Genomic DNA, 22,433 nt, shown 5'->3' on the forward strand with positions numbered 1-22,433 from the left:
CATTAGTTCCTCCTGCATGTGTAGAGCGAGAGTGGCGGCCTTTATTTGGCTGGAGGAGGAGGAGGAGGAGGAGGAGGAGAGGGGGGAGGAGGAGGAGGAGGGGTGAGAGAAGGAGGAGGAACTTGTAGAGTTGCCTACAGATTTCATTGAGAACTCGGAAAGCACCAGGTTAACATCTATGAACCCCTCTTGAAGACCTTTCCGCTCTCACCGTTGGATTTACCTTTTTTGTCAGAGGGATATTTATTTCAAGCCCGCACCTGGAGTGTACCAAACTGTGGATCTATGCGAACCCTACGTGGGAGTCAACGACATCTGTGAAGTTGAACAGGAGGAATGTATCGTTTCTTTGTGAAACTAACATTTCTGATTCCTGCAATCGTCATCTCACAAGGTAAACTTTCCTCTAAAAGATGTGTTGCAGAGAGACAAATACGGGCTGCAGAGCGTGACTGTATATCAGCGAGGAAACATTCAAATTAAACTTTGAAGAAGTTAGTGAACGGCATAGTAACTGTATTTATTTGATCACGTACTCTGTGATTTCAACTGCTATTCAAGTATGAGTTCAATATTAGAAACTGATGAAATCTAGTGAACCCCTCATAAACTTCTACAGAGTTTCTTTAAGAGCGTCTCTTGGTCGTGGGAATGAATCCACTACAAGTGCAGGAGCCAAATGCTCGCGCGCGCTGGGCTGCTGACTTGCCCAGTGCACGCTCAGTAAAGCGGTTTTACACAAGTGTATTTGCAAGCTGTGTATTTGTTCTTGCACAGTCATTCATGCTGGTGCAACGGCACTTCTATAATGCATCAATTAATTTTCAAATAACTTCTATGTGGACCAAAACCCATCATTTTATCGACATTTGTATTTAGTCTTGCAACTATGTTTATATTAGTTATACTCATACTAGTTGGATTGAAGTCTTAAATTGTTCTGAGAAGCGGTTTTCTCAATAGCATGAGATAATGGAAGCGGGTGCGTGTGTTGGGGCGGGGGACGCGGTGGGGGTCTCCGAGGGTGAGGGGGGCGGGGGGGGCTCCTTTTGTCTGCATGTGTGGGAGAGTGTTGTGAGTGCCGGGTGGAGGGCGGGGGGGCGGAGGAGGTGCTGTTATTCCCGTCTGCCGGTAAACAATGCCCGAGGAGAGTGTTTTATGGCTCGTGCTGGACTCTGATTTCTTTTGTTCCGCATCTGAGCCCCGCAGCTGCTGCGCTTTCCCCGCAAAAGCGTGCGCCCCCCAAATCCCTCCCCACCACCCCACCCCAAGCCACGCACCACGCGCTCTGGCCTCACCGGTGTCCACAGGCAGGCTTCCCCAATATCCCCCACGGACAACTGTGAAACAAATCAATTAAAGATTAGGATGTGCACGCGCATGTGTACATTATATATAAAAAAATTGTGAATAAAGATGTATTAAATGTCTCGCGGATGAATCATTTCACACTAATAATTCCAACTAGGCGCCTAATCCGTGTTAATCCTAACAACAGGAGAGTTGACATATGCTGTTTGCCTTGTGAGTTCTGGATGTGTTTTTCATATTTTCCATATGCTCAACAGGTCTAAAATGCTCCCTGCCCACTGAGTCATGCCTAAATGGAGGAAGGTGTGAAGCCACCTCTAACGGAAATGGAGAATGCAAGTAAGTAAAAGGCCGCCTAAAAAGCAGCAACATGATGCACCAGATGTTGAACCGCAGACGGCCACTCAGTATTAGCATTTCCTGCTATCTTTTTGTGCTGTGTGTGTTGAAATTTGTGCCGTCTTAGAAGTGCAGTGTAGTGTCATTTCGGTACTCGAAAGTGCTTTTTTTTTGGGTTGGAAAGAAAAGGGGCCACATGTTCCCCCTTTCATTCCAGCCTTTGAGCGGGCCCCTGCGCCCAGCAACCAAGAGGCCCTTGAGTTTCTTCTGGGCTGGTGGGCTCCATGCACCGCTCCATGAGCCACATTGCTCCGTGAGGCTGCACACATTTCCTGAAAAGAAAAGAGTTTTAAGAAGTGAAGAAATAAAAAAAAGCGAGCGCAGTTCCAAGAGAGGTGAGAGAAGAGGAGCTGGACAAAAGCCCAGCTTCCCCCCACCCCAATCCAGTAGGCTCGTTAATGAATGCAAGACCCCTTCACCAGCAAAGTGAGAGGACGCGTCCAGTCCTAAATCTTGTTTTTCTGCCCTTTCATGGACGACAGCTGGGGCTCGCCCGCCGCCCGTCACCCATTGTCCTGCAGTCAGAATAATGCTGTGTGACTAATCTGAGTGGGGCTTCCCATCATGCCACAGCCCCCCCCAAACACCACAACACACACCAAACCCCTGCCATAACCCCCCCTTTCCAGAAGTCTGCTTGTCTTCTGCCTCCAGAATGGACAAACACCCTTCCACCCCCCACCTTACGCGCTTGTGATCTCCATTAGAAAGCCAGATGGCTGTGAAATGTAATTGGATTGGATGTCAAGAGAGTGAGATTAATTGGAATAAAGTGCAGAAATTTGAAGGCAAACAAGTGGGAACAGACAGAGAGGCAGATTGTGGGTTTTTTGTTTCGGGCACGGATTGATGTTAATAGTTTGTGGGTGAGGCGCTTGATATGCTAACATCCCCTTGAGCTGACCTAAGTCTGCGAGCTTCATGATTCACATTGAATTTTCTGTTGCTAGACAACTAACATGGATCTATTTGTTTAGGTCATATTCCTTGTCAGTCCTCAAAGGAGACAGAAAGGATTTTTTGAAATCCATTTTTGGCACCATTTATATCTGTCTGTAAAGAAGCTCCGGGGTGGCCTGGTTTACCCCCAGGACATGTGGTCAGGCAGGCGCTACAGGAACAAGGGGGGGCTTTTGAAGAGCCCACGCTGCGAGCCTAGGGCCACCGATTCACGACATCTCATCTGCACACTCCACACACGCAGAACACCACACGTGTGCACACAGAAACTGTCCCTCCGCCCTCCTTCTCCACAGAGCTGTTATTGTGGTCTCCATCACTGCACAGCCCAATTAAAAACAGACAGGATAAGAGCATCACTTCATCCACCCTCGCTCTCTCTTCCTCCTTGCTTTTCCCTCTCATTAATCATTCATCCCTGCCAAGCCAAGCAGCCATCAGCCACTGGGTCCAACTTGAGCTTTTATCATCACTACCTGAATTGTGTGCCACATTAACTGGCAAGTTCACTTAGGAATTGTGTAAAAAGTGTCCACCTGGGGAAACTGATGTCAAAAGAAGAAGAGGAAGCTGGCACTGTGATGACACAGTGAAAGCAATGCCTCAAATTCAAACTAGGGTTGGAGTCGTTTTGAGGTTAAGACGTGCCGTTCCCATCGCGCCATGTTAAATGGAATGTCAAAAGGCCTATAAACCCACATCTGTAGTTTTTGAAGTTACTGGTGAGTCATGCCCGCATGTTGAGGTTTTGTGCAGCATGTGGTGACATAGATTTAAGTGGTAAGTTGGATTTTAAATCCTCTTCCAGCACAGTTCCCACGAGTGTGAGAGCAGTGAGTGAAATCACATGCTAGCATAGAGAACCAGGTTAGACTTGGTGTAAACTATGGTCATCAGATGTCTTACTTTTGTTTACTGAGATTACAAATGTGTTGAGACAAACTTGGCGTACCAAATATACAGAAATTATGTTTTCTGTCTTCCTGGTTCTTAAATTAGGTACCATTCATTTAAAGCGTTATTATGCAGATCATCCCAAAAACAAGAAGTTTCTTTTGTCCTGTTTATTATTTATCTCCTTGAAAATAATTGCCATCATAGCATTTAATGGGGAACCAAAGTGTCAACAAACTTGTTCTTGCTTTCTATCTTTTTTTCATTGGATGGGGAAAATACATTTTGTTTGTGTGATTGACAACATCAACTCATTACTCTCTTCTTTTCACGTTTCTCCTTACATGTGCAACTCTATATTTCTCTTTCAAGGCCGCTTTGCTAATATTCTAAAACTCATATTAACTCCACAGATTAATTCATCACAAGAACAGGGTTTAGTTTGAGGAAGATCTGAATCAGGTCTAGACTAAAACGTGTACATTTGTGGTCGTACGAGACGCACGGAAACAACAACGAGCCGCCATAATGGGGAAGTACTCGGTCATGATTCTGTAAAGTAAAAGGTTATCTGAAGGTCTACGGCTTCCTGTTTCCCATGCAGCTGTAGTCGTCTTGTAGTGTAGGCAGCTTAAAAACATGTAAGGGCACAGCGAGTCAAATTTAGTTTCCATTTGTGAGACAGTGATGAGGGCACAGCGGGGTCAAAAGGTTGTTGCCCCTCAACCTCGCTTTTGCACGACTGACTGACTGTCGATGCTGCTTTGCTGAAATAGACACTGTTTTGGTCCGAGGTGACTGTTAATAATAAACTCTCAACTGTCTCGCTACATGTCTCAAGACGTCCGACAAAAATAGACTCGACTCGAAAAGTGAAAGTCTTCCGCGGTTGGTGTGTTCGGACCTTGTTGACCTTGCACGGAGCTGTTTGGTATTGCATATTGATGATAAAATGTCTCACTCGTAAAGAGTGTCTAGCACCACTTAAAAGATGTTCCACTCTCCCTCAAGAAGGAATGTCGCTCTTCATTTGTCCTCCTATAGGATTACTGAGCAGGACTCTGTTAAGGCTCAGCTCCATGTGGGCTTAAGCGAATCAGGTACACGGCTGGGTCAAGTGTGCCTGTTGGTGTGGTGCTTTTATTGGGGTATAAGCTCTACGGCTGCCACTCCCTTGGTTGGGTCCATTCCCGAGATGCCAGGGCCCCCTCTGATAAAGCAGTGAGTGGGGGTGGTGAGAAGCAGTGTAGTTTTAATCTTAAAACCACAACCTCCAACAGCTACTGTGGAGAAAACCTGCATCGTACAGGCATACGTTTCACCATATTTAGTGTCGGCGGGGCCTCAGAGTAGACTGGGCAGTGACCGGGATCCTGTGAGTCTTGAGATCCTCAGAGCGGGGCGATCAAAGCTGTGCTGTCACAGCACAGAGATAAGAGGCTATTTGACTCGAGTGAGTGCTGAAAGTTCACAAGCACAGGCTGTCAAATGTGGAAATACCGACTCCTCTGGCAGGTCAGTGTTGCACCAGAGGGCATGGGGCAATGGGCTTAGTGGGTTAGATGCTTGTTTGTATGTGCCTTCCTCCTTATCTGTGTTTTAATTACATCCATAAGAGGACATGCTACCAGCTAAAATAGTCGCTTCTCTTTATACCAAATGTAAAATCAGCGACAAGAGACAAGAAAAATGGGGGAGAACTGGTTCCAGTTCAGCTCCAAACTGAGGATGTTGTGGATACATGTCATGTACCAACCTGATTATTGGTGACCTGAGGTACTTAAGCAGAAGTGTCACTGGTGACACACCTGGAGGTGGATTGGCAGGCAGCTTCTTTTCCTTGTTTGACTGTGAGGTGGGATGTCTCCATGAAAACCAGTAGAACAAGGTCTCACTCACACACACAGTGTTTGTTAATTGGTATTTTGGACGTGAAAGTGATCTTGTAGTCATTAGTCGAGCAGGTGTCGAGCAGGTGGCTGACCCTCATAAATCTTTCCGCTTCAGTCCTTTTAGAGAGTGAGACAGAAAATAGCTTACCGCCATCAAAATGAGCTCTTTATGAGCCTCTATGACGTTTGTTACTTGAGTATATACTTTCTTTGTTCACCTTGAATAAAGAAAGTAGCACTTAAATGGCACTTACTTATAACACTTTGGTTATAAGTATATACGTATAAGTTGGTTATAAGTAGTATAAGTATGGTTGAATGCACTTATTGTAAGTCGCTTCGGATAAAAGCGCCAGCTAAACTAAATGCAATGTAATGATTACAGCTGAGAGACAGGATAACTTTTGATAAGAGACCATTTCCTTCATGTATATATCACTGTATGTACAGCTGTTTTGCATGCTTATATTTCTCCTACTGCAGTATCAAACCCACTGATCCCAGTCATGTTCAGAGCCTTCCAGGCCCAGTACATTTCTCATTTCCTCTCGCAGAGCCTCACTGTTCGGTTCTTGGTCTTACTAACAGATGTGGACTTGGGGGGTCAGACTTTGGCTAATGATTAGACATCCAAGGGAACATACTAACCAGATTATATGAATAAGGAGGAAGAAACAAATAGCCACTGAAAGAGAACATGGGGGCGGGTGAGTGTTGAAGAGAATGAGAAGTGAGACACGATCTGATGATGTTGTACTTTCATAAACATCATGAAAGAAAAACCAAGAGCATGCATACAAGTCTTTACACATAATAACGGGATGCCGCCCTCCTCCATTTACATAACATATTCCTCAGCGGTGGCATTTCCAGCGCACAGTGGGGCTGGTTTTGTGTTGGAGGATAAAGTCACCCCAGAGTGGCAGATGGTAGATCAGGCCCAGCGGGGAAAGAAGAGAGAGGGGAGAGAAGGCAAAGAGGCCGTCCCACAGTCACAAAAGTGTTCAGGGTCAGAGGTCGGGGAAGCATCTGCTCCGGCCTGAGGGGACATTGCAGCGCTGGGAGAGACCTGTTGCCGTGGTGTATGCTGCTTAGCTTTACAGCGTGTGGGTGGATCTTTATCTCAGACTGGACTGACTTCAGGACAAAGAGGATCTATTACAGTTAGTTAGCGTGGGATGACAAACACACACATGAGTGCGCACACACACACACACACACAGGCACGTACGCACGCACACACGCGTAGACACACCATTAATAACATCTGTTCCAATATAATTTACAAAAACTGAGTGAGGATTTTATATGAAGTCAGTGAATTCCCACAGTGATTATTCAGTGTGCTTTCATGGTAAAGTGAAATGGGAGGCAGGGAAGCTTCAAAGCAACTCCAAATGCTTTTACAATCTTCTGTCAATTGCAACTGTCTGGGCTCCCTGTGGGGCTCATGGCACTGTTAAAAACTCCCTGATTGGTCTTCCCAAACTAAGTCAACAAGGGTGTTTTCAGCAGTCTTATGTGACATAAGGAGAGCGCTGTAAAAAAACAAACTGCTGCGAGCTGTAAAAAAGTCCACACAGGAGAGAAACGAGAAAACAGAGCAAGGAAAAAGCTTGATGCGAGTTGAAGCAGAGACAGGGAGAAGACTGGAGGGCAAGATGTTTCAGTAATAGTGCATAGAAAAGGAAGAGGAACAGGTAAGGAAGAGAGGAATTATGATTGACCGTGGTGATTTAAGGGGGGGTGAAGAGACAGAAGTTGCAACAGCTGACTTCACATGGGTTCTTTATGTCCCTGGAGAAGAGGTTGGCTTGTCAGCACCCCCATCTGACAAGGGGACAGAGGGAGGAGGGACAAGGGGGGAGGAGCCCTGTCCAACAGCTGCCTTCATTAACATGTGCACCTGCTCCCTGTGGAGATACTCCTCTTAGGCCAACAGATGCCCTCCCTTACACATACACACTTGCACGCTCATATGCGCAACTACACACTCCCACACAAGCCCCAATTCAAACATAAACACTTTTTTGTTTGACTTTATATGCTCCTACATGTGGCAAATAGGACTTTTGCATAAGCTGCACATCAGATGATGTCTCAGCGGTTTCAGTGAATTTCTTGTTATTTGTTTTTCTGAGGAAAATGTTATATTACTACCCAAACACTGCACAAGGGAGGCCCTCCTCTTTGTCCAGATCCTGTCCCAACTTTCTATATCTTCACTTCCGCCTGTTTGAGCTATGTGACTGTAGCAGCATACATTCTTAGTCTGGATGGCAGGGAAGCACCCAGGGGCTTAGGGCCCTGAATGCAGCGCTTCATATAGGACATCCCGAGCCGGCACAGTCCCCTTGATCTCTACAGGCATTCAGGATGAGTGTGGACAGCGTGAGGGCGAAAGGTAGATGGGAACGGGCCGCTGCGGCTGGACTATTTAGGGGCGTCTGTTGTCCCAGCAGAATGTGTTTTTAAAGTTCTGAGGGAGTCTAATCCAGAGAGACACACTAGAACAACATGCCATCCCTGTCCCGCTGCAGTGGGGCATTTTTCTGGGCGGGAAACTTTTAGTCCCTCTCCACTACTCCCACCGCGTCTCATTCCCATGCTGTTTGCATAATTACTCCCATGAATTAAACCCTTTTCTAACCCCCTTCACTGTCTTATCTCCAGGTGTCCCAACGACTATGTAGGCAATCGGTGCCAGTATCCAAGCCCCTGCAGCCCATCACCCTGCCGCAACGGTGGCGATTGCCGCGCTGTTTCTCATGGCAACACCTTTGATTTCCGCTGCGTGTGCCGCCTGGGTTTCACCGACCGGCTATGCCTGACCCCGACCAACCACGCCTGCATGAGCTCCCCCTGTCGCAACGGAGGAACATGTGATCTCATCACCCTCTCTGCCTTCCGCTGCCGCTGCCCACCTGGGTGGTCAGGTATGTCGATAAACTGTTATCTCTCCTTTCTCATAATTTCACAAAGAAGCAAAGTAACTAATGAAGCTCTCTTGTCGTTTTGTTTTTCCAGGTAAAAGCTGCCAGCTCGCCAACCCATGCGCGTCCAACCCGTGCGCAAACGGTGGCCAGTGCTCGGCCTTCGATTCCACCTACATCTGCACCTGCCCGCCGGCCTTCCACGGTCAAACCTGCAAGCAAGACGTCAACGAGTGCGCTCAGTCTCCCTCTCCCTGTCATAACGGTGGCGTGTGTGTGAACGAGGTGGGCTCATACAACTGCCGCTGTCCTCAAGAGTACACTGGCCAACACTGTCAGACACCCTACATGCCATGCAGCCCCTCACCATGCCACAACGGAGGCACCTGTGTGCAGAAGGGAGACACCATCTATGACTGCAGCTGCCTTCCAGGTAACACCCAAACCATGTATCTTAACTTAAATAAGCTGAACAATCGTCTTTTTTATTCTATTGTTGTATGGAATTGCAGCAACAAAACACACTTTTGTTTTCCCAAAAAACAGTAAAATCAGATTGAGTGGAATGAATAGTCTCCGGTTGCCCCCCCTTCCCTCACCCCCTCCCATCTCTCTCTGCCAGCCTCCACTGGCAGGATGCAGTCACACAGACGTTTCCTGCTGATAGTCACCAGCAAGCCCCCACAACTTCAGGGGTGCACACAAACAGATAAACGTATAGATACACACCCTATTCATGAGGTCACACACACACACACACACTGATTGTTTTTCAGTTAAACACCGGTCTGCTCTTTATTGTGTTGGCACCCAAAGCCGTTGCAGTGTTGTGTAAAACCTTGGTTGATTTTGAGCAATTGTGGTTACTGCTGTTAGAGGCATGACTGCAGCTGTGAAGAATTTTCCCTCACCAAACCGCGTCGTACTAAGCACATTTCTGTTCCTCTCATTTTATTGTGTGACTGTGTGTCTGTGACCACTCGTACAGTGTGAGTTGTTTAGCTATGCAGATGAATGAGGGATCATGTGTGTGTTTGTGTGCTAAAGTTGAACCCATGCGGCGTGTCTCTCGTGGGTGTCCGTGCTGGAATGCGGCTAGATAGCGGAGCGGCTCGGGCACCTGCAGAGCTGCGGGTTGATAGTTAATCAGACTAGCGTGGCTGTAAAACAACCACTCAAGCCTTTGATGTTTGAGGAGGACACAAGTTGCTCTGTCATCTGCAGGGCATTAAAACAATCTGCCACGAGGATGAAATGAAGAGGGCTTATGTTTCTCTTAGCTGCACAGTCGTAAAAAGAGGAACAGTTGGTCTTATTATTATTAACTAAAAGCAAATGTCGCTTTGTTACTCTCCACTTTTTCACGTCTCTTTTTGTCTTGTTCTCTCCTTGTTCTTCAGGTTTCACAGGTCAGCACTGTGAGCACAACATCGACGACTGTCCAGGCCACACCTGCCAGAATGGTGGTTTGTGTGTGGATGGCGTGAACACCTACAACTGCCGGTGCCCACCTCATTACACAGGTGATCTTCTGCTTTGAGAATAACCACTAGAAAACATTCATAAACTTCCCCTCGCACTGTATTGAACGATTTCCTTTCCCTTTTTTAAAAATCTTTTAGGTCAATACTGCACAGAAAATGTGGACGAGTGTGAGTTGATGCCCAACGCGTGCCAGAATGGAGGAACGTGCCACGACACTCACGGCAGCTACCACTGCGTCTGCGTCAACGGGTGGACGGGTGACGACTGCAGCGAGAACATCGACGACTGTGCCAGCGCGGCTTGTTACCACGGCGCTACCTGCCACGACCGCGTAGCCTCCTTCTTCTGCGAGTGTCCTCATGGACGCACAGGTACGACTCTCCGTGCCTGTGCACGCAGATCACGATAAAGCAATTAACGGTAGTGATGTAGAGTTCATGAAAATCTGTTTCTCGTGGTGCTCACAGGTTTGCTGTGCCACCTTGATGACGCCTGCATCAGCAATCCGTGTCAAAAGGGGTCCAACTGTGACACCAACCCAGTCAATGGCAAGGCAATCTGCACCTGTCCCCCAGGTTATACTGGCTCAGCCTGCAACCTGGACATTGACGAGTGCTCCCTCGGTAAATTATAGAGTAAACTGTTTCTATCTTATAGTTCAGAAATGATTATGCATAAATTACCACATTCATGCATGACAACTTGCATATTTCATGTTATAGGTGCCAACCCCTGTGAACACGGTGGCCGCTGCCTCAACACCAAAGGCTCTTTCCAGTGCAAGTGTCTTCAAGGATATGAAGGACCTCGTTGCGAGATGGACGTGAATGAGTGCATGTCTAATCCTTGCCATAATGATGCCACCTGCCTGGATCAGATTGGAGGGTTCCACTGCATCTGTATGCCAGGTAAGAAAGGTTTATGTTGCATGAAGAGGGAAAAGGGGAAAGTTAAACCGTCAAATCTTTGTAATTTGTATCCAACGCTGGGATATTGACGAGGGTATGAAAAAGCAAACATGATTTGACCAATAACTCGTTTCTCTTCATGACAATTTCAGGATATGAGGGTGTGTTCTGCCACATAAACACAGACGAGTGTGCCAGCCAACCTTGTCTCAACAATGGCAAGTGCGTCGACAAGATCAACTCCTTCCACTGCGAGTGCCCCAAAGGTGAGAAATGATCAGAGAAATTGAAAGATGATAGAGTTTAATGGGGTAAAATAATTAGGTTCTTGGATCCTTCCGGCCTCTTTTTTGTTGAAAAAATGGGAGCAGAGAAGAGGCTATAAGAGAGTGGATCATTAACTAATTTGTCAATGAGTAAATCACACCATATATGGATCACAGATTGAACGTGAATGATTTACTCCCTCTAATAGTGCCACTGAGGTTTGTGGGTGAAGAGGACAGAGCGGATCAGGTTGCAGAAACATTAGCATATTTGGCGGGCATGAGAGTTTGTGTTAAAGCTTAGCGCCAAAATTGGGGGAGGGCGGGGATTGGTCTGTTGCCGGTGAGCTGGACGCCATTGTGTTGTGTTTTGAAAGAAAGATTTCACTGCACAGTAAGAGCAGAGGAGGAGGAGGAGGGGGGTGAAGGAGTGTTTTGGAATGGGTCGTAAGGACCTTCAATGTCCTGCAGACTTACTTCAAATGCAAATTCTTTTTTCTGTTCTCCATTGTGGCGTTATACAGACTGCAGCCATGATATACCAAACATAAGAGTTAATATTTTGCACATTTAAGCAATTATTTATAAAAAGTTTAATTAATTAATGTATTTTGTTCAATGCATATGCAGGGTTTTCGGCGAGTCTATGTCAGGTGGACATTGACGAGTGTGCCAGCACACCCTGCAAGAATGGAGCTAAGTGCACTGACGGTCCCAACAAGTACACCTGCGAATGTGCTGAAGGTAAAACAAACAAACATTTTCTTCTGAATTAGCTTGAAAATGTCTTCACATTTTTCTAGGTTCTCTCCAAATGAGCATTGCCATCATTCTATCAAATACTTACTCTCTTTTCCTGTCCAGGTTACTCAGGGCAGCACTGTGAGACTGACGTCAACGAGTGCTACTCTGACCCCTGCCATTATGGCTCCTGCAAGGATGGCCTAGCCTCCTTCACTTGCTACTGCCGCCCTGGCTACACTGGCCGCTTGTGTGAGACCAACATCAATGAGTGCATCAGCCAGCCCTGCAGGAATGGTGGCACTTGCCAGGACAGGGAGAACACATATATTTGTGCTTGCCCCAAAGGCACAGCAGGTGAGACTTTGGACATCAACTTTCAACAGATATTTGCAGTAAAAAATGTTGATATTTTCCTCAAATCCATTGCTAACGTTTGCTCCAATCTACAGGTTACAATTGTGAGATAAACCTGGACGACTGCAAGAGCAAACCCTGCGACTACGGGAGGTGCATCGACAAAATCAACGGCTACGAGTGTGCATGTGAACCCGGCTACATAGGTGAGCATTGGGAGGAGTTTACAGGTGCAGGGGGGTGGTCCCCTGAGCCTTGGGAGGGGCAGCTAGGACAGGTGGCTGGCGGGTCTCTGGCGGAACAATGGTGTAAGATTGCCTGTGTGGGATGGAGTGGGGGTGGGAGGGGGGGGGGGGGGGGGGTTAGAGAAAGGAACACAGTCCCTAACCTGATACACACACAAAACACACACAAAGCGCTAACTTTGTTTGCCATTTGAAAAGGTTGTGACGTCGAGCCTGGAAAGAGTCCGTAAGGTGATACTTTAAAAGGAAAAGAGCCTGGCCTTTAATCACATATCTGATGTTTAGCAGTGTGTAACTGCATGACAGATCCCATAAATATATCAGATTGAAGTGCTTTCGCCTCACTTACTTCACTGGCACATGTCCACCTGTAATGTACTCATACATAAAACTTTAGTGACAAAGCCTAGTGGAAAGCTCTTCCTGCCTTTCATGGCCCAACAGAGCCGGTTCGGACTGGTAGCGGCTGAGTGATTATGCTAGAAAGGGGGCAGGGATGAACAAGTGTGTGTGTGCAGGCTTCTGTGCAGCCCTCCTCCTCTTCCTCCCCTCCATCTTTTTGTGCTGACGGGGTGAGTGTGGAGGGCATGGCGGGACTGAGACACAGAGGGACAGAGGACTATTGTAACTGAAGATCGGGCAGTTGGGCCCTCCCCTCTTGATTGATGAAGAGCGGAGGAGGAGGGTGCTGGCTCGAGAATCAGAGGGGGGGTTTAATTGTTACTCGGCCGTGTGTGAAATGGCTCTGGCCTTCTGTCCCCTGTAAACAGCTCTGGGTGAAGTTAGTTCTCCCTGGATGGGGGGTGGTGTGTGTGAATAGGGAGAGAAGCTGCCCCCCCTCACCTCCTGGCAGCACCTCCCCCTCTCAGATCCAGCTGAAACCCTCCTTCTGCCTATTCAACAGGGCCTCATTCAATCAATGGAGGAGAGGCAAAAGGGCCTCCAGGGGCCGCCAGGCTCGGCACACATTGGAGCTGCCACAGCGTCTGCCTGTTGAATGTTTAGGGAGTCTTTAGTGTTAGTTATCTCTATTGTCCAAAAGCCACACAGAGCACCTCAACAAGCAGCTTAAAAAGCCTCAAAGAATACCACATCAGAGAGCAAAATGTCCAGCTGTGGGGCATTCATAATGGCCATTGTCGATATTTTATCAAAAAGTATATATGCTGCATTTGACTAAAATCGTATCTCATTGCCTTACAGGAACAATGTGTAACATCAACATCGATGATTGCGCCATCAACCCCTGTCACAACGGGGGCACATGCGTCGATGGCATCAACAGCTTCACCTGCCTGTGCCCAGAGGGCTACAACGACGCCACCTGTTTGTCTCAGGTGGATGAGTGCAGCAGCAACCCCTGCATCCACGGCCGATGCCAGGACTTCATCAACCGGTGAGCACAGATCCACATCTAAGATGAATGAGCAGCAAAAAAAGAGGCACAAATAAAACTAATTGAATTCAAATACGACACCACTGACCGGACATTTTGTTTTCGTTGAAGCTACAAATGTAGCTGCGACTCTGGCTGGAGCGGCCCCAACTGTGACATCAATAACAACGAGTGTGAGTCCAACCCATGCATGAACCGGGGAACCTGCAAGGACATGACCAGCGGATACCACTGCACATGCAGAGCTGGCTTCACTGGTCAGTTATAACCCTTTTGATCACTTAGAGCATGTGTGTGCCCTGTTAGCCCACGTTTAACCCAAGTGTGTTCTCTAATCCCGCCACTGTAGGACCTAACTGCCAAACTAACATCAACGAGTGTGCCTCCAACCCCTGCCTCAACCAGGGCACCTGCATCGATGATGTGGCTGGATACAAGTGCAACTGTTTGCTGCCCTACACTGGTATGACGTCTAACTGCTTATTTTTCACACTTTTACCTGGGTTGTTTCGTTTAGTCAGCTGTTTGTACAGGTCTGAAAATGGAAAGAAATAGCTTCCGCTTTCCACCCAGAAGGCTTATCCAGTCCTATCTCATGTTGTTTTAGAAAACATCACCCAATGGCCACAAACTGGGATGTCTGTTTTTGACCTGTCTGTGTGGAAAGATCTGCCTTTCTGCTTTGCAGGGATAACAGTGTGTGTGTTTTGGAATAACACGGCTAATATAAGCCGGAGAACTGGAGCCTGTTCCAATCCCTATTCCCACTTCCGCCACGTCCTGTTTCCGGTCTGTGATCAAACAATTGCAGGAAACAGGAAGGCCTTTCCTGTTTGGCTTAGTCGTCATGGAAATGGATAAGGAAGTGGGATAGAAACTGGGATTTAGAAATAGCTCAAAATAAAATCTTTTCCAGGGATTTTTAAATACATTTTGTGACTTGGTGTTCAATATTAAAGTCTGAAGCAGTTGCTCCTTATTAGCAGTGCAATGCAACCACTGATGTTTTCTTTCCTTTGCCAGGTGAAAACTGTGAGATCCTGCTGGCACCCTGCAGCCCCAGACCCTGTAAAAATGGTGGAGTGTGTAAGGAAGCTGAAGACTACCAGAGCTTCTCCTGTATCTGCCCTGAAGGATGGCAAGGTATCTATCCATTCCTACCTGGCCATCAATCTATTCTCCCACTGGACAATGTGGTTAAGTTTTCTTTAACTATCTTTCTCTTCTCCTCAAGGTCAAACATGTGAGATCGACATCAACGAATGTGTGAAGAGCCCGTGCCGCAATGGCGCTAACTGCCATAACACTATGGGTAGTTACCAGTGCAAGTGCCAGCCAGGTTACATTGGCCAGAGGTGTGAGACAGACACGGATGACTGCAAACCAAGTAAGGAACAGATTTCCACCACTGTACATTCTCATGTTGTCTACTATAAAAACTGGAAAATGGTTATTTATTATCTCTTTTCTGTGTTTCAGATCCCTGCAGTAACGGTGGTCTGTGCCGCGATGGCATCAACACCTTCACATGCACCTGTCTGCCCGGGTTTCGTGGCGGCAGATGTGAACAGGACATAAATGAGTGTGAAAGTAACCCCTGTAGAAATGGCGCCAACTGCACCGATTGTGTCAACAGCTACACCTGCACCTGCCCGCCCGGCTTCAGCGGCATCAACTGTGAGCTCAACACCAACGACTGCACTGACAGGTATACTCACCTTGTTAAAACGTTGTCTGTACTTATTTAACCTGCCCCAAAGCAAGTCTTATAAGGTTTTAACTTGTGTTATCTTGTGTCTCTTCAGCTCTTGCTTCAATGGTGGCACCTGTGTGGATGGAATTAATGCTTTCACCTGCCTGTGTCTACCTGGATTCACTGGCAGCTACTGCCAATATGATATCAATGAGTGTGACTCCAAACCGTGTCTCAATGGAGGATCTTGTCTTGACAGTTATGGGACATACATGTGCACCTGTCCTCATGGCTACTTAGGAGTCAATTGCCAGGTAAAAATCATCTTTTGTCAAGTTAGGCCCTGTGCTGGTTTCATGCAGAGACCCCCATTCATACAGATTACTAAGTATTCTCTGTCTTTGATTCCCTGTTAGATTCTTGTGCGCTGGTGTGATTTATCCCCCTGTAAAAATGGAGGTTCGTGCTGGCAGCAGGGAGCGTCTTATACCTGCCAGTGTCAGACTGGATGGACTGGTCTCTATTGTGACATCCCCAGTGTGTCTTGTGAGGTTGCAGCCAAACAGCAAGGTAAGATAACAAACATTATTTTTCATCATGTTGAATCAGAATCTGCTTTTTTTGGCCAAGTATGCATGCACATGCAGGGAATTTGACTTTTTATAAATCTCTCACTATCTACTTACACAGAAATAGGATTTATATTGACAGTGACAGATAATATGATTTAAATGATGTGCATATTTAATTAAAAGCCAATTAATGCATAAAACATTTTAAATGATAATATATAACAGCAGATATTTTGCTGTTGCAGGATTATTGAGAGTTAATAACTTATCTAACAGTTCATCAGAGTAAAAGCCAGTGGGAAGAAACTGTTACTGTGTCTGGTTGTTTTGGAGTACAGTATTCTGTAGCGCCCTCCAGAGGGGAGAAGCTGAAACCGTTTCTGTGTAGTGACACTTTCCTCATTGATTTCAGGGGTAGAGGTGGCTCACCTGTGCAGGAACTCAGGCCAGTGTCTGGATGCCGGAAACACACATTACTGTCGCTGCCAGGCCGGCTACACCGGGAGTTACTGCCAGGAACAAGTTGACGAGTGCTCACCAAATCCTTGCCAGAATGGAGCCGCCTGCACTGATTATCTGGGGGGCTACAGCTGTGAGGTAGGTCGAAATAATCCCATGGAAATCTGTATATGATTGGTGATTATTGTGATCATAGAACATATATAAATGACAAAAACGTTCTAAAATTAATTATTTTCTCTCTCTCAGTGTGTCCCTGGCTACCACGGTGTAAACTGCTCCAAAGAGATCAATGAATGTCAGTCACAGCCCTGTCAGAATGGAGGCACATGCATCGACCTCATCAACACATACAAGTGCTCGTGTCCCAGAGGAACACAAGGTATATTACCTGCATGGCACATTCAAAGTCATTCCTTGCCACAAAAAAAATCAAATTGACCACACAGATGAGGACATGAATATGTTTGTAATGCACTGTTCTCTCTCCCCTAGGTGTCCACTGTGAGATCAATTTGGATGATTGCAACCCCTCCAGCGATCCGCTGACCAATGAGCCCAAGTGCTTCAATAATGGCAGGTGTGTGGACCGCATCGGAGGTTACCAGTGTGTGTGCCCAGCAGGCTACGTAGGAGAGCGCTGTGAAGGTGACGTCAACGAGTGTTTGTCGGACCCCTGCGACCCCATAGGGTCTTACAACTGCGTTCAGCTCACCAACAGCTACCGCTGCGAATGCAGCACTGGATACACAGGTACTGATGCTCATCCGGCCGCACCCCACAAGATTGCAATGTTCCTGTGTGCAGTGTTTAAATGGTGTACAAATGGTGACACGCACATTTTGCTTCTGTTCTCCAGGTCAGCGTTGTGACAAAGTGTTTGATGGCTGTAAAGGAAGACCCTGCAAAAATGGAGGGACATGTGCTGTTGCCAGTAACACGCCTCATGGTTTCATCTGCAAATGTCCACCTGTGAGTACAGCTGAGTGATCCACTCAGACCACTGCCTCTTTAGAGATTTTGACGCTTTACACTTTTGTCCATCAAGTACATCACAGAGTTCTTAACCTCTGTCTGTTTCTGTCCCTCTAGGGCTTCACCGGCTCCTCTTGCGAGTATGATTCCCGTTCCTGCGGGAGTCTGAATTGCAGGAATGGAGGTACATGTGTGTCAGGCCACCACGGCCCACGCTGCTTGTGTCCACCAACCTTCACTGGGCCAGAGTGCCAGACCCCCACCGACAGCCTCTGCATCTCCAACCCCTGCTACAATGGCGGCACGTGCCAGGTCACCCCAGACGCGCCTTTCTTCCAGTGCAGCTGCCCCAGCAATTTCAACGGCCTGCTGTGCCACATCCTGGACTATTCCTTTGTTGGAGGGTTTGGCCGGGACATCAGTCCACCGCCGGAAGTGGAGGTGAGCTGCGAGATTCCTCAGTGTGACGAGTGGGCCGGGAACCATATCTGCGACTCGCTGTGCAACAACCACGCTTGTGGCTGGGACGGAGGGGACTGCTCGCTTAATTTTGATGACCCGTGGCAAAACTGCTCTGCGGCCTTGCAGTGCTGGCGCTACTTTAACGATGGGAAGTGTGATGGCCAGTGCAACAGCCCTGGGTGTCTCTATGATGGCTTTGATTGTCAGGGACAGGAAGGCCAATGCAAGTAAGTGTTGACAACAGATAGAAAGGCTTGTGCGTTGGAAATATTTGTAGGATTTGTCATATAATTGTATATCAGAATGCCAACCCAATGTCCTACTTTTTTTCTAGCCCGCTGTATGACCAGTACTGTAAAGACCACTACGCTGACGGTCACTGTGACCAGGGCTGCAACAATGCAGAATGCGAATGGGACGGCCTGGACTGCGCCAACAACATGCCAGAGAAGCTTGCCGATGGGCACTTAGTCCTGGTGGTCCATATTCCCCCCGAACATCTGAAAAATCGCTCTTCAACCTTCCTCAGGGAGATCAGCAGCGTTCTCCACACCAACGTGGTGTTCCGCCGTGACGCCAAAGGAGAACCAATGATCTTCCCTTACTATGGCAACGAACAGGACCTCGTCAAACATAACGTGCTGAAGCGCTCCGCAGATGGCTGGCCCGAGTGGGCTTCAATGCCCGCCACTGTTTTGGGTCAAGTGAAAGAAAGCGTCTCTGCCATGGTCAGCCCTCGCAAACGCAGAGAGCTGGATCCTGTGCAAGTCAAAGGGTAGGCACCACAAATACACTTTCATCAGCAGAACATATCTATAATAATTTGTAGTTCCATTACAGAAGTGTTGAATGTTAATAATTCCCCCATTTCTTCTTGTAGGTCTGTGGTGTACCTGGAGATTGACAACCGTCAGTGTTACCAGCAGTCCAGTGAATGCTTCCAGAGCGCCACAGATGTAGCTGCATTCCTTGGAGCGCTGGCCACGAGTGGGAATCTCAATGTCCCCTACATTGAAGCTGTCACCAGTATGTAACTCATTTCCAGCTCTTTTGTGTATATAAATTCAACATGTAATATATATAAAATGGTCACCAAGTTGAAATCCATGTAACACATCGTAATTTCGGCTTCTTTCCAGGTGTGAGACCTACTCCTCCCAGTTCAGAGCTCTACCCCATGTACGTCGTCTTCCTGGGTTTGGCTGCTTTGGGTTTCATCTGCCTTGGTGTGCTGGTGTCTCGTAAGAGGCGACGAGAGCACGGCCAGCTTTGGTTTCCCGAAGGTTTTAAAGCGTCTGAGCCAAGCAAAAAGAAACGCAGAGAGCCGTTGGGAGAAGATTCTGTTGGATTGAGGTAAGGAGACTTTGAAAGGGGAATATGGATTATGCTGTAAAGTCTAGCAGTCTTAGCCTTGACTGGCAGCAGTGTACTTCATCATGTTTCTTTTATTGTCATGTAACTAACCTGCCTCCTCTTTCAAACAGGCCCATGAAAAACCCTGACATAAATCTTATGGATGACAATCAAAACGAATGGGATGATCAGGATCCAGACTGCAGGCGCTTCAGGGTAAGAGAAAAGCCTCGTCTTGTCTAAATAAACTGTTTAACCATTCTCAATCATTTTCATGTGTGCTACTCATGCTGACGTTATTATGATTGCTGTGTGTTTCAGTTGGAGGAGCAGGCCATGTTGGATTTGAGCAACCATACTGACCACAGGAAATGGACACAACAGCATATGGATGCAGCTGACCTGCGTATTGCTTCCATTGCTCCTACGCCTCCTCAGGGAGAGATAGAGAATGATTGCATGGATGTGAATGTCAGAGGACCAGGTGTGTACACTTCTTATCAGATGATTTACAGAATATCATGAAAAAAAATGTACAAAATATTGTTTTATCTTCCACGAACACATGACTTATTATAATCTTCTCCCTCCCTCTTTCAGATGGTTTCACTCCCCTGATGATTGCGTCCTGCAGCGGTGGAGGAATGGAGACTGGTAACATTGAAGAGGAAGAGGATCCCTCAGCAGAAATCATCTCTGACTTCATTTACCAAGGCGCCAACCTCCACAACCAGACTGACCGCACAGGCGAGACTGCCCTCCACCTGGCCGCTCGCTACGCCCGCTCTGATGCTGCAAAACGCCTCCTTGAGTCCAGCGCCGATGCCAACGTTCAGGACAACATGGGCCGCACACCGCTTCACGCGGCTGTGGCTGCCGACGCACAGGGAGTGTTCCAGGTAACCTCTTCCTCCACAGGAGTCTTATTACTCTCCTGGCTTTGCTTTCTGAACAAGTTTGTCCAGCAGCTTAGAACAGCAGCTTAACTAAGCAAGTCTTTGTCCTTGCAGATCTTAATCCGAAACCGCGCCACTGATCTTGACGCCCGCATGCACGACGGAACAACACCTCTGATTCTGTCAGCCCGATTGGCAGTTGAGGGCATGGTGGAAGAGCTTATCAACTGCCACGCCGATGCTAACGCCACCGATGATTCTGGTAGCTCACTTTTTATCAACTTATTATCTACACAGTCATATAAAGATCTCTCTCAGTGTGCTGAGCTGTTATGATAATTAATCCTCACCTTGTTTACTCTCTCTTGTAAATCTCAGGTAAATCTGCTCTTCACTGGGCCGCCGCTGTCAACAATGTGGAGGCTGCTATGGTGCTGCTGAAAAATGGTGCCAACAAAGACATGCAGGACAACAAGGTATTTGACATTTGACTGTGATGGCGCTATATGAGAAGTATTGACACGGTTTACATTGACAGTGGTGTATTAACTGGACTTTTTTTTTCGTTTGCTTTTTAGGAGGAGACACCAATCTTCCTTGCAGCCCGTGAAGGAAGCTTCGAGACAGCCAAGGTTCTTCTGGAACACTTTGCCAATCGTGAGATCACCGACCATCTCGACCAGCTTCCCAGAGACATCGCCCAGGAGCGCATGCACCATGACATTGTCCGCCTTCTCGATGAGTACAACGTGGTTAGGAGTCCCGGGCTTCACAGCGGGCCCCTAAGCACCTCCAGCCTCTCGCCACCTCTCTGCTCCCCCAATGACTACCTTAGCAACCTCAAGCCCATGCTGTCCGTCAAAAAGGTTCGCAAACTCAGCGCCGGCGTCAAAGGAGGAAAGGATGGGAGCAAAGATAATAGAATGAAGAAGAAAAAGTCGCTGGATGTAAAGGGTAACTTGCTAGACACGTCAGCTGTCCTCTCCCCGGTTGATTCTCTCGAGTCACCGCATGGGTACCTGTCTGATGTGGCCTCTCCTCCCATGACATCGCCCTTCCAGCAGTCCCCACCTATGTCTCTAAATCACCTACAAGGCAATGGAGACCATATGGGCCAGATGAGCATGGGCAAGGATATGGGCTGCATGTCTTTTGACCCGAACCCACCCCGTCTCTCCCACATGCCTGTGTCCAGCCCCAACAGTCAGGGCAATAGAGGAGGCCAGTGTGACTGGATCTCCAGGATGCACCCAGGTGTAGGCCAGCAAGGAGGCTTCACCCAGGCGCCACCCATTTCCCACAGCATGATGGGTGCTCTACATGGCGTCAGCACTGCCACCCTGTCTCAGATCATGGGGTACCAGAATCTGCAGACTAGCCACCTCGGCTCGTCCGCACACATGATGCAGCAGGCTCATTCGCGGCAGCTCCAGCACCAGAACTCTAACTCCACCACAGCTGGCCAGTCCCTCAACCAGAGCTTCCCGAACGTCGAGCTGAACGGCTCAGACATGCAGCAAAACAACGGCCGCTCTATGCCCATCCACACCGTCATGCCACAGGAGACGCAGATCCTCGGCACCCAGTTTCTCACCCCTCCCTCCCAGCATAGCTATTCTGGCCCCATGGACAACACACCTAACCACCAGCTACAGGTGCCTGACCACCCGTTTCTAACTCCCTCCCCCGGCTCCCCTGACCAATGGTCCAGCTCGTCCCCACATTCCAACATGTCTGATTGGTCGGAAGGCATCTCCAGCCCGCCTACAAGTATCCATTCGCAGATGAATCTGATCCCGGAACAGTTTAAGTAGAGACTTGTAAAAAGGAAAGAACTCTTTAGTTTGAAATAAAATATATACAAAGAATGTTCATAGAGAAAGAGAGACTTCAAGACTGAAGATGCTCCTTTTCTTATCGGTTTTGATACTAACGTTAAGAACAGTTTTAGTTATTTTGTATTTATTTATATGCTTTTTTTTACTTGAAATATAAGGAAGATGCTTTTATATTTATGCTTTTTTATTTTTTTTTGTTCTGTTATGTATGGGAAGATTAGAAACTGTTTAAAAGGAGTGTATATCAGAAATAAGACTCCTAGATGTCTACACTGGCTATTTATTTGTGTCTTGTTTTGCTATATTCACTGGATTATTTTAATCTTTTGGTCTTCACAAATTTTTATTTTTGGGATTTGCTTTATGTTTGTACATATTTTGTTTTCAACTTTGTAATA

At 47.3% G+C, this 22,433-nt stretch overlaps 1 protein-coding gene across 1 annotated transcript; it reads left to right on the forward strand.

Moving 5' to 3' along the window:
• Positions 1-336: 336 nt before the first annotated feature.
• On the forward strand, positions 337-22,011 carry notch1a (notch receptor 1a; the record flags this gene model as incomplete). Its single annotated transcript, XM_079234668.1, has 34 exons — positions 337-394; positions 1,569-1,650; positions 8,130-8,392; positions 8,484-8,822; positions 9,790-9,912; positions 10,012-10,245; positions 10,342-10,497; positions 10,597-10,782; positions 10,935-11,048; positions 11,679-11,792; positions 11,913-12,146; positions 12,242-12,352; positions 13,595-13,787; positions 13,899-14,044; positions 14,137-14,250; positions 14,811-14,930; positions 15,022-15,174; positions 15,267-15,495; positions 15,593-15,794; positions 15,897-16,050; positions 16,465-16,649; positions 16,761-16,893; positions 17,007-17,264; positions 17,371-17,483; positions 17,604-18,175; positions 18,283-18,723; positions 18,829-18,974; positions 19,088-19,301; positions 19,433-19,517; positions 19,623-19,785; positions 19,902-20,200; positions 20,312-20,459; positions 20,576-20,673; positions 20,776-22,011. 34 exons carry the CDS (start codon positions 337-339, stop codon positions 22,009-22,011), a joined length of 7,416 nt encoding a protein of 2,471 aa, XP_079090794.1.
• Positions 22,012-22,433: the final 422 nt, after the last annotated feature.

The sequence above is a fragment of the Taurulus bubalis genome (genome assembly GCF_910589615.1).
Source record: "Taurulus bubalis genome assembly, chromosome: 19".
In the NCBI taxonomy this organism is placed as follows: domain Eukaryota; kingdom Metazoa; phylum Chordata; class Actinopteri; order Perciformes; family Cottidae; genus Taurulus; species Taurulus bubalis.